The sequence below is a fragment of the Electrophorus electricus genome, chromosome 21 (assembly GCF_013358815.1).
Source record: "Electrophorus electricus isolate fEleEle1 chromosome 21, fEleEle1.pri, whole genome shotgun sequence".
In the NCBI taxonomy this organism is placed as follows: Eukaryota; Metazoa; Chordata; class Actinopteri; order Gymnotiformes; family Gymnotidae; genus Electrophorus; species Electrophorus electricus.
The window spans coordinates 2,785,625-2,800,181 of NC_049555.1; the positions used below are offsets into that span (position 1 = coordinate 2,785,625).

General features: G+C 47.2%; 1 protein-coding gene across 1 annotated transcript in view; it reads right to left on the reverse strand.

Annotated features, from left to right (window-relative positions):
* Positions 1 to 14,237, reverse strand: part of si:ch211-246m6.5 (von Willebrand factor D and EGF domain-containing protein) — a 69,110-nt gene extending 54,873 nt beyond the window's left edge. The window contains exons 1-5 of the mRNA XM_035521143.1: positions 14,147 to 14,237; positions 7,319 to 7,503; positions 6,450 to 6,678; positions 3,511 to 3,576; positions 2,858 to 3,090 (exon numbers count right to left, since the gene is read on the reverse strand). Coding sequence (XP_035377036.1) covers positions 2,858 to 3,090; positions 3,511 to 3,576; positions 6,450 to 6,678; positions 7,319 to 7,503; positions 14,147 to 14,237 — 804 coding nt within the window. The remainder of the gene's footprint in view (positions 1 to 2,857; positions 3,091 to 3,510; positions 3,577 to 6,449; positions 6,679 to 7,318; positions 7,504 to 14,146) is intronic.
* Between the last annotated feature and the right edge of the window lie 320 nt (positions 14,238 to 14,557).

A 14,557-nucleotide genomic window follows, 5' to 3' on the forward strand; every position in this document is an offset into this window, starting at 1 on the left:
CGTGTCTGCATATACACGTGTGTGTGTGTGTGTGTGTGTGTGTGTGTGTGTGTGTGTGTGTGGATGAGAAAGATTGACTAAGTCCAGGTTTGGCACATGTTTCAGGTGACCTCATGACCCAGCACAGGCCTAGACTCCCTAGAGCCTCCATAACACACACTCTACAGCACCACACACACACACAAACATACAAACGTTCACCTGCATCCATGTTATCAGTACCAAAATGTAAACACACTGCCTGGCCAAAAAAAGGTCACACATTAATATTTCATTGGATTGCCTTTAGCTTTGATTACGGCACACATTCACTGTGGCATCGTTTCCACAAGCTTCTGAATTGTCACAACATTTATTTCTGTCCAGAGTTATATTAATTTTTCCCCAAGATCTTGTATTGATGATGGGAGATTTGGATCACTGCATAAAGTCTTCTCCAGCACATCTCAAAGATTCTCAATGGGGTTCCATGTGTGAAAATGATGTCTCATGCACGTTGAACCACTCTTTCCCAATTTGAGCCCGATGAATCCTGGCATTGTCATCTTGGAATATGCCCGTGCCATCAGGGAAGAAAAAATCCACTGATGGAATAACCTGGTCATTAGACCTGACCAACTGCAGCAACCCCAGATCATAGCACTGCCCCCACAGGCTTGTACGGTAGGCACTGGGCATGATGGGTGCATCACTTCAGCTGCCTCTCTTCTTACCCTGATATGCCCATCACTCTGGAACAGGGTAAATCTGGACTCATCAGACCACATGACCTTCTTCCATTGCTCCAGAGTCCAATCTTTATGCTCCCTAGCAAATTGAAGCTGTTTTTGCCAGTTAGCCTCACTGACAAGTAGTTTTCCTAAGGCTACACAGCTGTTTAGTCCCAATCCCTTGAGTTCCCTTTGCATTGTGTATGTGGAAATGCTCTTACTTTCACTATTAAACATATCCCTGAGTTCAACTGTTGTTTTTCTATGATCTGATTTCACCACACGTTTAAGTGATCGCTGATCACGATCATTCAGGATTTTTTTCTGACCACATTCCTTCCTCGAAGATGATGTTTCCCCACTGTCCTTCCACTTTTTAATAATGCATTGGACGGTTCTTAACCCGATTTTAGTAGCTTCAGCAATCTCCTTAGATGTTTTCTCTGCTTGATGCATACCAATAATTTGACCCTTCTGAAACAGATTAACATCTTTTCCACGACCACAGGCTGTGTCTTTTGACAAATGAGAAGCTACTAGCCACATCTGTTAGGGTTAAATAACTTGTTGCCAGCTGAAACATAATGACCCATGCAGTAATTATCCAATGGGAGGCTCTTACCTATTTGTGCAGTTAAATCCAGGTGGTGACCTTTTTTTTTTTTTGGCCAGGCAGTGTACATGCAGTGTGCAAAGCAAAATCCAGAACCTCTTTCCTGAAAGATTAGAAGCAAAGTGGTGCTGGACTTTATGGGCAATGGACTTCAGCATTGTCCCTGTTTGCTTTGGGCTTGTTTGGTCTCTCCTGCTGTCTGAATGAGCTCCCTTTTGAACAGAGGTTGAACTTTTGGCAAAGGTCACAGGGGATTAGTGTTAAACCCCGTGTCTACACCTGCTGCCTGAGCTCCTGTTCTCCTGTGGTCTTACCGGAGCAGAGGTACATAAGCTCAGGGGGACATCACCTTAGACTGTTCAGAGGAGATAGGAGTTCTCAAAGGAACACCAAGTGTATTGAGAACCAAGCTGGTAATGAATGACGATACTGCTGAGATCAGTCGGAGGAGGGTAGAGTGGTGTGAGTGGAGGCTAACTGCCCACTAGAGCAATTTCAAAAAGAGTTCAAAGCCAACACAAAGTAACTTAGCTCAACTTACCACAGTTTAACGTAACTTAGCTCAACTTACCACAGTTTAACGTAACTTAGCTCAACTTACCACAGTTTAAAGTAACTTAGCTCAACTTACCACAGTTTAAAGTAACTTAGCTCAACTTACCACAGTTTAATGTAACTTAGCTCAACTTACCACAGTTTAACGTAACTTAGCTCAACTTACCACAGTTTAACGTAACTTAGCTCAACTTACCACAGTTTAAAGTAACTTAGCTCAACTTACCACAGTTTAACGTAATTTAGCTCAACTTACCACAGTTTGAAGTAACATAACTTTTTTTTTTTTTCCTGTGATGTCATCCTCTTTTCCAAAATTTTGTTCTCCCCAGTCCATAAGGGACCATGAGGGACTTGGTCACAGTGTATTTCACCTCTTCACCTCCATCACCACTTCACCTCCATCACCACTTCACCTCCATCACCACTATCCCTGTCTCTGTCCTTCGCCCTATTCTATCTGTATCCATAACTCCATCCTTATGCTCTATCCCTATCCCTATCTTAGCTCTATCCCTATCCTTATCCTTATCCCAGCTCTATCCTTATCCCTATCCTAGCTCTATCCCTATCCTTATCCATATCGTAGATCTATCCCTATCCTTATCCCTAGCCTAGCTCTATCCTTATTCATATCCTAGCTCTATCCCTATCCCTATCCCTATTCTAGGTCTATCCCTATCCTTATCCATATCGTAGATCTATCCCTATCCTTATCCCTAGCCTAGCTCTATCCTTATTCATATCCTAGCTCTATCCCTATCCCTATCCCTATTCTAGGTCTATCCCTATCCTATTCCCGTCCTATCCCTATCCCAAGGCATCCGCATGGCCACTCTTCCAGACCTGAATGAATGCCTGGAAAGATCTTCCCTGAGGCTTTACCCCAGCACTGACGACAGGCACCCAACAACTGTCAAGCAGTCTCACATTATTGGAAAGTGTTGGACAGTACATTGTAATTATTCTAATGTCCTACCGTTTCGCCCAATCTGAAATGAACTCCATCCATCTCCACGAGGGCATGCAGCCGAGCGGTCGTGTCCCTCCTCAGCTCCACCTTCATGCTGGCTGAGGTGTAGCGCACCCACACCACAGTGTAGACCAGCAGGCCGGCGCCGGGGGCAGCGTTGTAGGAACAACGAAGCTGCACGCTGCTGCCTGCCAGCTCTGCGCTCAGCTGGGGCTGGCCTGGCAGCGGGGGTGGCCTGGCTGGGGGCAGGGGGCAAGCGTGGGGTCAGGGGGCGAGCGTAGGGTCAGGGGGCACCGCGCTCCCGCGTCCCTGCTCCACACTGCTGCTGCGTGAAAGGCAGCTGAAACGCCTTTATAGTTAAAGGAAACAGGCTGAACAACAAAAGTGTCAAAGGTTTCTGTGTGTGTGTGTGAGTGTGTGTGTGCACACTTTTCTAAAGCATTGTTTGCATCCTGAGGAACAAATCAGGGCCCTAGTCATTTTGTGAGCATTTAAACAGTATATAGGCATAATCAATCTATCAGAAGATACTTGGAGAGAGAGAGCAGTTTTTACAGCCTCACTAACTCACTCTTACAAACGACTATTGACTTTTTGAACTGGAGTCTATTACATCAAGATTATACTGTGAATAAATCTGTGTCAACTTGAGTTCTCACCTGTACACACTCCGTTGACTTCCACTTCACTGGCTGGACATGCTTTCGGCGTGAACTCTGAAATGACTGTTAGAGGAAAACTAGTCAAAAGCGAACTCACAGGCTTCCCTTGAGGGTTGCACCTATTCCAGAGAGAACGCGTTTGTTTTCTAATTTGAGTGTAACGGCACGGCAGCGGTCCTCTGATGTTCTGTCGAGGGACACGTGGGTACTGGAGTTTGAAAGGAGAGGCGAACAAAAAACAACCCCACACCATTTGGATTGTAACTGTAGTCTGACAGCGTGATTGGAGCTGGACAGAAAACGGAACACGGGAGGGATCGAGCGGAAATCCAAGAGTGCTGTCGGACAAATACACGGGACAAATGATGGGAGGCATCGAGCGGTCCTCTGTCCCAGAAGCCCTCAAAACCAAAACAGTTTTGTTTGTTTGCCGAAGCTCTGAAACGCTGCTACGTGCGAGAGGCAGTCTGTCACGGCCTTGCAGCGGCGCGGCAGATCTGTGCTCATTAAATGTTGGCCTGGCGCTTTATGGAGCCTCTTATAATCCTCTTATAAAGACAGACGCAGAAGAAGAGAGAAAAAGGAAGAGTGTGCGAGTGAAAATATTGATTACATAGGGAGAGGAAAGCATTCATGTTTTCAAGTATCTCTCTCTCCTTCTCTCTCTCTAACTTTCTCTCTTTGATTTTTTTTTTTGGCTGTGGAACAGAACCTGAAAGGATCGTTCTTATAAAAACATCTGGTCCCGACACCCTGCCCACAGCCTGATATCAAACGCACTGGTTGCTGGTTTTGTGCAGTCCCGCATAACTAGAGTAATGACCCATCTTGACCCGTCCTCGGGGCAGTGGCCATCTGCTCAGATGACTTGATGTGTTGATGGCTGCTTCATTCACAGCACCAAGACTGCCTTTCCCCGAGCTAGACTAATAGATAATAGATAACAGGAGAGGTTTACCAAAGGCATGAGTACAACAGTCCAACTCTGCCACTAAAGCATTATGAAGACGATGCATTCTACGCTGCCCAGAAGAAACCGTTAAACGATGTCTGTGCGAAATGTGCACAGCACACAGTACTAACGGAGACGACTGATACCATGAGCCAATAAAAGGGGTTATCTATCAGTTCTAGCAGAAGTGCATCCACCATGGTTACTTTTTGCCACAATTAGCCACTCTCCTAGCATCCCTGTCTCATGTTGCTGTTTCATTCTCATTCCAGTCTTTGTTTTGGTTTTCGCTGTTCTCATGAGTTGCACCCGTGTCTTGTTTAACTCGTAATAGTTCGTGTACGTAAGCCCTGCCTTTTTGCCTGCGTTTTGCTGGGTATTGTAAGTCTAGCTGTACGCTAATCCTAACCTCGGTTGCTGTGTGTAATTCCTAGTTTGTCGTGTTTCCTAGCCTCCTTGTTATCCCCTGTTTGGCTTCATGTGCTTTTGTTTAGTTTATGAAGATGCATTTCCAGACTCTCCATGTTGGTAAATTGACCCCAGACTGTGACTACGACTGTGATCCTGGATTTGCTCTTAGTAAAGCTCGCTCTTCTCGACGTGCGCATCCCCCCTGTGACTGCTCCGTGTTACGGAATAAGCAGCCCACCAAGGACTCAAGGAGAATCTGGGAGGTGGCCGTTCCTCTGGGACAAGACTCCGGCTGTTCCCACACAGTCCGGGTCTGTTAAGTCTCAGCGCCGCCAAACCAGAGACAACAAGACATGAGTAGGCGGCGTGAACGCACAGACGGTCCCTGGCGTAACTGCAAGCTCACTCGAGGGAAGCTGCCGAGGGGGTTCTGTGTCTGTAATCTTCCAGGATCATCCCACCTGTACCGGTGGCTGTCCCACCAGGCACCCTGCTACTTCCTGTTTCTCGGCATGAATGACCCTCCCCGGCCTGTTCTAGTTCCTGTTCCCGGCATAGTGGATGCCGCTCGGCCTGTCCCCGCACCTCTGGACCTGTCGGACCTGCCTTAGCTGATCTTCCCCGCGGCCCCGGACCCGCCACTGAACGCCATAGCCGTGCCTCCGGACACCCTGGATTCGTCGCTGGTCTCCTCCTCGTCCTCAGACCTGCCTACTGACTGGCAGGCTCCGTGTTCCCTGCTTGTCCCTCCTAGGCCTGGGTCTCCTGTTTCCACTGCCCCATGATTCTCGCCCGTCCCGTAAAAACGAAGGGCAGGATGGAAGTCCCCTGCAGATTCACACTTGGAACTGGGAGCATGTTGTGTTCTGAAGTGTATGAGAAGCTCCTTTGTCCATTACTGATGATAGAAAACTGTTTTTAACTGGTAGATACAGTATATGAATCTGTACGTCTGTAAGTCTGTACGTGAGTGAGGTGTAGCGTTATGTATTGTTTGATACATAAGTGTGTATGTGTTATTTTCAGTTTAGACCCCGAGTTTAAAATAAAAATGTGTTTAAAATAAAAATGTGTTTAAAAGAAGTGTATCTAGCTCTGTGTCTCTGTTTTGATTACATTATTTTGGTTGAAACAGCTAAATACAATCTAATCTAATACAATCTAATCTAAATCTAATACAAATATCATTCCATTTGTCATGTATATGTGAAGAGCAATACAATGGAGGCCAGAAACTACATTCCTATTAATAAAAGTCAATAAAAGTTGCAGATTCACTTTTGCGCTTATGGTGTTCCAGACATTCTGCTGATCCTGGGTCAGTGGCAGTGCTGGGAACTACTATCACAGTACAAAGTGAATGCTGACTTCTAATTGGTTAAGTAACTTGCTTCTAGTTCCAATTAAGTGAAGATGCTAGATCAAGACTGACTAGGATTGGGCACCTCCTCGTGAAAGCCGATTAAACCAAAGCGTTTTTCGCTTTCCTTCTTTTCTCTTAAATTGTGCCGGTGATGAATGGAGTAATATCTGTCCATGTGAAGGTGGGGCGAGGAAGATGAGGGGAAGTCACCTTGGGCACAGTAGCCCATGCATCCCTGCGTGGGCTCCAGGAAGTAGAGGAGGAAGTGGCCGCAGTTGCGCACGGTGACGGGGATGCGGAACAGGCAGCAGTCCTTGGTGCTGCGGTGGAAGAACTGCCAGGTGGCACAGGCCGTCATCTGGCTAGCCTGGCCGGGAATGGGAAGCGGCGTATCCGTGAGGGATAGCCACACCGGAGCCTGGGTCCCACAGTGGTTCATCTGGGGATGCAGATGAGAGGGATAGATAGATGGATAGAGAGAGAGAGAGAGAGAGAGAGAGAGAGAGAGAGAGAGAGAGAGAGAGAGAGAGAGAGAGAGAGAGAGAGAGAGAGAGAGAGAGAGATAGATAGATAGATAGATAGATAGATAGATAGATAGATAGATAGAGAGAGAGAGAGAGAGAGAGATAGATAGATAGATAGATAGATAGATAGATAGATAGATAGATAGATAGATAGATAGATAGATAGAGAGAGAGAGAGATAGATAGATAGATAGATAGATAGAGAGAGAGAGAGATAGATAGATAGATAGATAGATAGATAGATAGATAGATAGATAGATAGATAGATAGATAGATAGATAGATAGATAGATAGATGGATGGATGGATAGATAGATAGATAGATAGATAGATAGAGAGAGAGAGAGAGAGAGATAGATAGATAGATAGATAGATGGATGGATAGATAGATAGAGAGAGAGGGAGAAGCCGGGAGCCGCATCAAAGCAGAACTTCTAAATAACTGTGATTCCTGCCTGGTGCTGTTCTGCATTCCTGACTAAATCCAGATGTAAGCGGCGGGTCTCTACTGGGCCACCTCGGCCGACCTCGGGCCGGCAACCGCGACCTCCCTCACCTCCACGCAACGCGTTGGCATCTCGGCGGCCCTGTTGCCGATGCTGAACCGGTACCATCCAGCCGGCAGCGAGTGGTCACAGATCACGTCCTGGATGGCCGTGTTCTGCAGCTCCGTGGAGTCGAAGTCCACGCTCCGATGCGGATCGCGCAGCAGCCGGTGCCCTCCGGGGTAACACTCCGGAGCTGGCAGAGAGAGCGGCACCCGTTACGCACGAGGTCGACGGAAACGCACGAGGTCGACGGAAACGCACGAGGTCAGCGAACGCACGAGGTCGACGAAAACTCTCAATTCTGCATCATATGAAACTAAAAATGGCCTCATTTAAGATGGATCACTTCAAACTACGACACCTGTACTTGTCCATTATTTTCACTGAGCTGATTAACAGGAATAGGTGTAACCGAACCTAGAAATGCTGGTAGTGTTTACAGGGACCTCTGAAAAGGAGCGGTCGAAGGAGTTTTTTTCCGTTGCTATCGTATCTACCCGCTGCCCTCGGCGGCTGGGGAACTGCTCGGGCTGAAGAACAGCTGAAGAACAGCTGAAGAACAGCTGAAGAACAGCTGAAGAACTAGCCTTTGCATCCACATCATTTAGAAATTACAGTACATTCTGTTCAGCTAGCATTATTCTCGCTGTTGCAGTCCAGAACCTCCACCATCCCCCTTCATCTCCTGCCCCGCGGCGGCAGAGAATCACTTAAAATCAAAAGTGCCAGTGTGCAGGAACCATAACAGCAGTAGTTCACCAGAGTTCACCGAGTCTCCAGTGTTTTTATTCATTATACAGAAGACAAAATAAGACCTCGGTGAAAAGACTGTCGCCTGAGCTGATTCCCGCACACAACGGCTGTGCTCTTACGGTGCTGCTCCCCATGTTGCGCACTTTCGGAACGACTGGAACGTTTTTTAAAAGGCCCTTCCGGCAAAGACAAGGGTCAGCACCGGGGAAAGGGATCGCTGGGGAAAAGGGTGGAGCATCGTAAAAAAGGGTAAAAAGAGCCGTGTCAGAGGAGCGACTCCGAAACGTCACTCACGTTCGCTAACAGCGAGTGTGGGGAAGAGCGGTTGCGACCTACAGAGCGGAGAACATTTATGGGGGTAAAAATATCTCACCTGAGCGCGACCCCCTTTCGACTCTGTGGCGGAGGCGGGCGAATGCGAGCGGGGGCAGCCGAGCGCACGCGACACTGAAACGAGCCTCGGGGCTGCGTGGGGCCCGGGTGACCGAAATAGGAGGGTGACCTTCTGAGTTAAACTCCCCTTTTTCTCGGCCTGTGCCGTGCTATCTTTCCTCCGTGTGTGTCAGACCCTGCGGTCCCTGTCAGAGCCGAAGTGGGTCAGGCCAGTGTGCCGGGTGGTGCCCTCACAGATACCGGTAGCGGGACACACCTCTCCGCGCGTGTAAATCTGATTATAGTGTCACCACTGAGTCCAGACAGGGACAGCATCTCAGCCCTCATGTGTCTCTGTTCTGTGTAATCAATCTCTGTGCTGTAGTAGTGTAATCTGTGTTGTAATCTATCTCTGCGCTGTAATTTTTTCTGGATGGAATCATCGTTCTATCATGCACCTGGGCTGGTATTCATCTTGAGGGAGTAATGCATCTCTGTACTTGAATGCATGTTTTATAATGCATCTCTGTGCTTTAATGGTGCAATCTGTGTTGTAATGCATCTCTGTGCTGTAACGGTGCAATCTGTGTTGTAATACATCTCTGTGCTGTAACGGTGCAGTCTGTGTTGTAATGCATCTCTGTGCTGTAACGGTGCAGTCTGTGTTGTAATGCATCTCTGTGCTGTAACGGTGCAATCTGTGTTGTAATGCATCTCTGTGCTGTAACGGTGTAATCTGTGTTGTAATAGTGTAATCTGTTCTGCAATGGATCTCTGAGGCACAATGCATCTTTGTGCTATAGTAGTGTAATCTCGTCTGTAATGTACCTCTGTGTAGTAATAGTGTAAAACTGTGCTGTAAAACATCTCTACAATAGATTGGTGTGTTGTAATGATGTAATTTGTGCTATAATGCATTTCTGTTACAGTACATCTTTGTGCTGTAGTAGTTTTATCTCTGTGCTTTATTAGTGTAAACTGCTGTAATGCTACAGTGCATCTCTTGGCTGTAATAGAGTCATGTGTTGTAATGCATCTCTGTCCGGTAAAAGTGTAATCTGCATTGTGTTACATCTCTGTGCTTTAGCGGTATAAAGTGTTGCAATGCATCTCTGAGCATCTCTGTTATAAAATAGTGTAATCCGTGTTGTAAAACATCTATGTGCCGCAATGCCTCTGTGTGATATAATAGTGTAATCTGTGTTGTAAAGTATTGTCTCTGTGCTACAGCGCTTCTATACCGGTTCTGTGTGGTGCTGGGACAAGTCTTCTGCAGTCCAGGCGGCTCTGACCACACTGGAACACATTGGACCACCTGGTTCCTACATATCTCATCAAAACAAAGGCCATCAAAGGTCAGAAGAAACCACCTTCTTAAATCTAAAATGCTTTCATTGGATGTTGTGCAGTTTGGAATGACCATGTTCAACTGTACAGGGCAAGCATGCACGCAAACAGCTCACAGTCTGTGAAGCTCAGAACATTTCCTGCTAAAATTTCCAGAAACTCGCTTTTCCCAAATTCCCAAAGTCTTTCCATCATAATCTTTCTTTTCCCCATTTACATTGTGAAAGATGCAGAAGCAATTTTTCATGGCAATTGGCTAAGCTCATTGATTCCTGGAGCAGAAGAGGAGTTGATGATGGTGAGACTGTCCTATATGAGGTTGTCCTATATGACGTTGTCCTATATGAGTCTGTCCTATATGAGGTTGTCCTATATGAGGTTGTCCTATATGAGATTGTCCTATATGAGTCTGTCCTATATGAGGTTGTCCTCTATGAGTCTGTCCTATATGAGGTTGTTCTGTATGAGGTTGTCCTATATGTGGTTGTCCTATATGAGATTGTCCTATGAGGTTGTCCTATATGAGTCTGTCCTATATGAGGCTGTCCTATATGAGGTTGTCCTATATGAGGCTGTCCTATATGAGGCTGTCCTATATGAGGGTTTCCTATATGTGGTTGTCCTATATGAGGTTGTCCTATATGAGTCTGTCCTATATGAGGTTGTCCTATATGAGGCTGTCCTATATGAGGTTGTCCTATATGAGGTTGTCCTATATGTGGTTGTCCATATGAGGTTGTCCTATATGAGTCTGTCCTATATGAGGCTGTCCTAAGTGAGGTTGTCCTATATGAGCTTGCCCTATGAGGTTGTTCTATATGAAGTGGGAACGGGGTGGCCCTTCTGTTTAACCCCTACTCACATAGCTCCTGTGAGGAGTTAAACAGGAGATCTATTTCCCCTCCATTAAGCTAATGTGTCAGATAATCCTCACTTCTCTCTGGGGTGGTAGTGTCTGTCTCTAGCTGGGGCAATGCCCTGCTGCGTTTGGGAGTTGGAGGTCTGGGAGAGCAGAGAGCTGTCTGCCTCGCTGCCTTCCTGATGAGATCATGTCTTGGCCAGCTTGGGGGTGGGGGGGTGGGGGGGGGGAATTCCGTAATGCTACCTCCTCCTGTCTCATTCCGAGATCATTACAGTGTGATTACGGGATGAGCCCTACTCTTACCGGCATAATGGGGACTGAGCGAGACACAGCCATTTAAAACACTCCTTCATGAATTGGTAATGGCGGTGGAGACAGTGGTAATGCATTAATTTCAGGGGGCGTTTTACTCAGGATGGGGCTTTAAGGCAGTTCCATTTAGTTAAGAGGAACAGTGGAAGAGTCTGAGGTGAACGCACCCTCTCTCGTTAGCTCTGTCTTTATTTCCTCTGACTCACTTATATACACAGGCATACACACACACACACACTTTTTGAATAACTCAAACTGATCTGTGTTTTCCACCCTGTTTACACTGAGAGGTCTCATGTCCTTATCACATCTATCCTTTCTCCACACAGCTGGGGCAGTACCCCCAGCAGGGGCAGCTGCGGTTGGGCCCTGCGACTGGACAAACAGGGAGGGGTATTTGTCTCCCTGTCTGGGCATGCGGTGTGTCCACTCCCCCCCTCCAAGCAGCTAAGCGCACGCAGGTCAGAGGTCACGCAAACAGCCGTGTTCTCAGTTTCACACGGCAGCAGGATCCACACCGCAAGACAAGCCGCTGCAATTATCCTTTGGATTTGTTTATGGAAGGGGGTTGGTGTGTGTGTGTGTGTGTGTGTGTGTGTGTGTGTGTGTGTGAGTTTGTGGGGGGTGGAGACGTCAGCAAATCCATATAAGAGCATCTCACCATGTGTTCTCTGTAGAGGTGAGGACAGCCCTTTCCTACACACACACACACACACACGCCAGGATTTAACTGACCTACCATCCATCAACAACACAACGAGTGATGAATCTCCCCCCCCCCCCCCCCTCAACCCCCCCTCCCCCACACACACACACACGCAAAAACAGGTCTACAGCAAAGAGCAGTGGTCCGACCTCAAAGGGTCACGCCACATTTTACAGTAATATCAATAACTTCAACGCCTCTGCACTCAGAGTTTATGGGATAAAGAGCCCACGGGGAAGAGCAGAGCAGAAGGGAGCAAGGAGGAGCCGGAGGAGCCGGGGGGGAGGAGGGGACCCAACAAGGGGAGGGCGGGAGGGCTCGTGAATGTGCAGACGTATCGGCCATGACGGCTTGCCTCTGGGGTCTGACACCAAAGAGGACCTGGTTAAAGCAGAGAAAGCAGCCTGTAATCTCAATCACACACACACACACACCCCCCCGCCGCTTAATCCCTGTTTCTCTTTAAAAATGCATGACGACAGATCGATGGAGAGATAGCCATCTGTCTATTGTCTCACGGACACACCTACAGGTATACGGGTCCGTGCCTTTATCACAGCTCCGTCTGATCTCAGTGGTTTTTGATCTCTGACGGTCCCTCCACGGATTTCTGCACTTTCGACATCACCACGCAAAGTACTAAAGACGGAAGAGACAGCACCTTTGACGCTACGACGTTTAGGCCTAATTAATAAAGTTTAGGCTCGTCAGGAATGTCTTAACGTATGAGACGCTGAGGTGTTCCTGTCCTGAACCCTAAGGGCGAAGAAAGGCCGTAAAGGTTCATTTTGTTGTCATCCCAGCCCCCAGGCTGAGGGGTGTAGGAGCTCACGTGTGATGACTCACTCACACACAGCTGTAAAACCCTTTAATAAAGCTTTTGTTTTGTTTTGACCGCAACCGAGCGCCAATGCTGAACGTGCATGAGGAACATTGCGCAGGCATGCACACACACACACACACACACACACACACACACACACTCAGACACACACACACACAGAGTGTCACACACACACAAGGCCTCACTTGCACACACACGCACACACACAAACACACACAGCTCCTCTAACACACACACACACACACACACACAGCTCCTCACACACACAGAGGACTGCCTGCAGGGCTGAAAGGGGCAGACAGCTGTGTGAGAACATGTTTCACATTCATTCTCGTTGTGGAAGGACATAAGCTGTTCCTCATTCAACATTTAGGGACACCCTTCAAAAACGTATGCATGTCAGAAAGAACAAACATCGTCAGTCTGTGATAACGAAGCGTCTCTTCCAGAAACAGGACATCTTCATCAGTGTCCTGTGTCTTTCCTTTCATGACAGACTATTTCATAAATGTGCGACTCTGATCAGGGAGCAGACATTTCTGAGTGGCATCTCTGCAGCCCTAAGCATGAGGAAGACATTTGGTCCTCAGCTAATCACCGTGATTTGCCGTATCGGGCTTCCACAGCGATGGCGCAGACATACCTACATAACAATCACTGCACCCCAGGGGTCTCCTGCACGGCGCGGCAACGATTTCTGAAAACATCTGGGGAGAGGATGAGAGAGTGGGAAAATAGAGACAGCGAGCGAGATGGAAAGAGACGCATGAAAGCGAGAGAGAGAGAGAGAGAGAGAGAGAGAGAGAGAGAGAGAGAGAGAGAGAGAGAGAGAGAGAGAGAGCGATACAGAGACAGAGCAAGACAGCGACAGAGAGAGAGAGAGAGAGAGGAGTGAGAGAGAATGAGACAGAGAGACAGAGTGAGACAGAAAGAGAGAGAGAGAGAGAGAGAGAGAGAGAGCGATACAGAGACAGAGCAAGACAGCGACAGAGAGAGAGAGAGAGAGAGAGGAGTGAGAGAGAATGAGACAGAGAGACAGAGTGAGACAGAAAGAGAGAGAGAGAGAGAGAGAGAGAGAGAGTGAGAGAGAATGAGACAGAGAGACAGAGAGAGAGAGAGAGAGAGAGAGAGAGAGAGAGAGAGAGAGAGAGAGAGAGAGAGAGAGAGAGAGAGATGCTTCCTTTCCTCGGTGGCCATACCACATTAGCTTTATTAGAAATTTCCAGCGCGCACACGTGCTTCACTTGATGCGCATGCCAGCGCGAGCGAAACCTCATTCAGATTTCACGCCGCGCGCTCCACCGGCTCGTGTGAATTGTTAAGCCTGTTTCGGTCAAAGCTTCCTACTACAACTACAATCCCAACTACAATGTGAAGCTTTAAATGTCTTTTTAAACTAATATCAGTCTCAAAAGTCTGATATCTGTCAAAATAAACAATATTTATTACATTTATATCTTTATATCTCGTCATCAAATATTACTAGCTGACCATGTTGCATTTTGCAATTGAGCATATACACGTTTTTGCTTGTTTGTTTTGTTAATGCAAAAGTGCTTATAGTTTATACAAAAAAAAAGTTGCTCTGTTTCCAAATGTTTCTCGAAAAACCATTTCATCAGTTAGTGTTTTCAACTTACCTGACTGCGCGAATAGCTCCACTGGTAATAAACAAGCGCAAAACGCGCACAAATAACCTTTTAGTAAGAAAACAGTCAAGGCCTCATCCATCTTTTTATGCAAAACTGCGCGTTTGCCGTCAGTTCCCATCTGAAAGGTCCGTCCTGCGCAGTGCCGCTTCAGATGCGCAATGCTCGGGCCACTTTCTGGCTTACAGCACAGTTTTAGATTTACGGCTCAGCAAACTAAGTTCAGTCAAACCTCCCTGCACCTCCTCCCCAGAGCGGTCCTACGCGTGTGGTGGAGCCAAGTCTACAATTACCTTCAAACAGACGTCGGAGGGACGATGAGAAGACTGCACGGTGCTTTCACAACAGCGAACGATCACCGAAATCAGCTAATCTAATCTATAAAGCCATATTATGTCGATA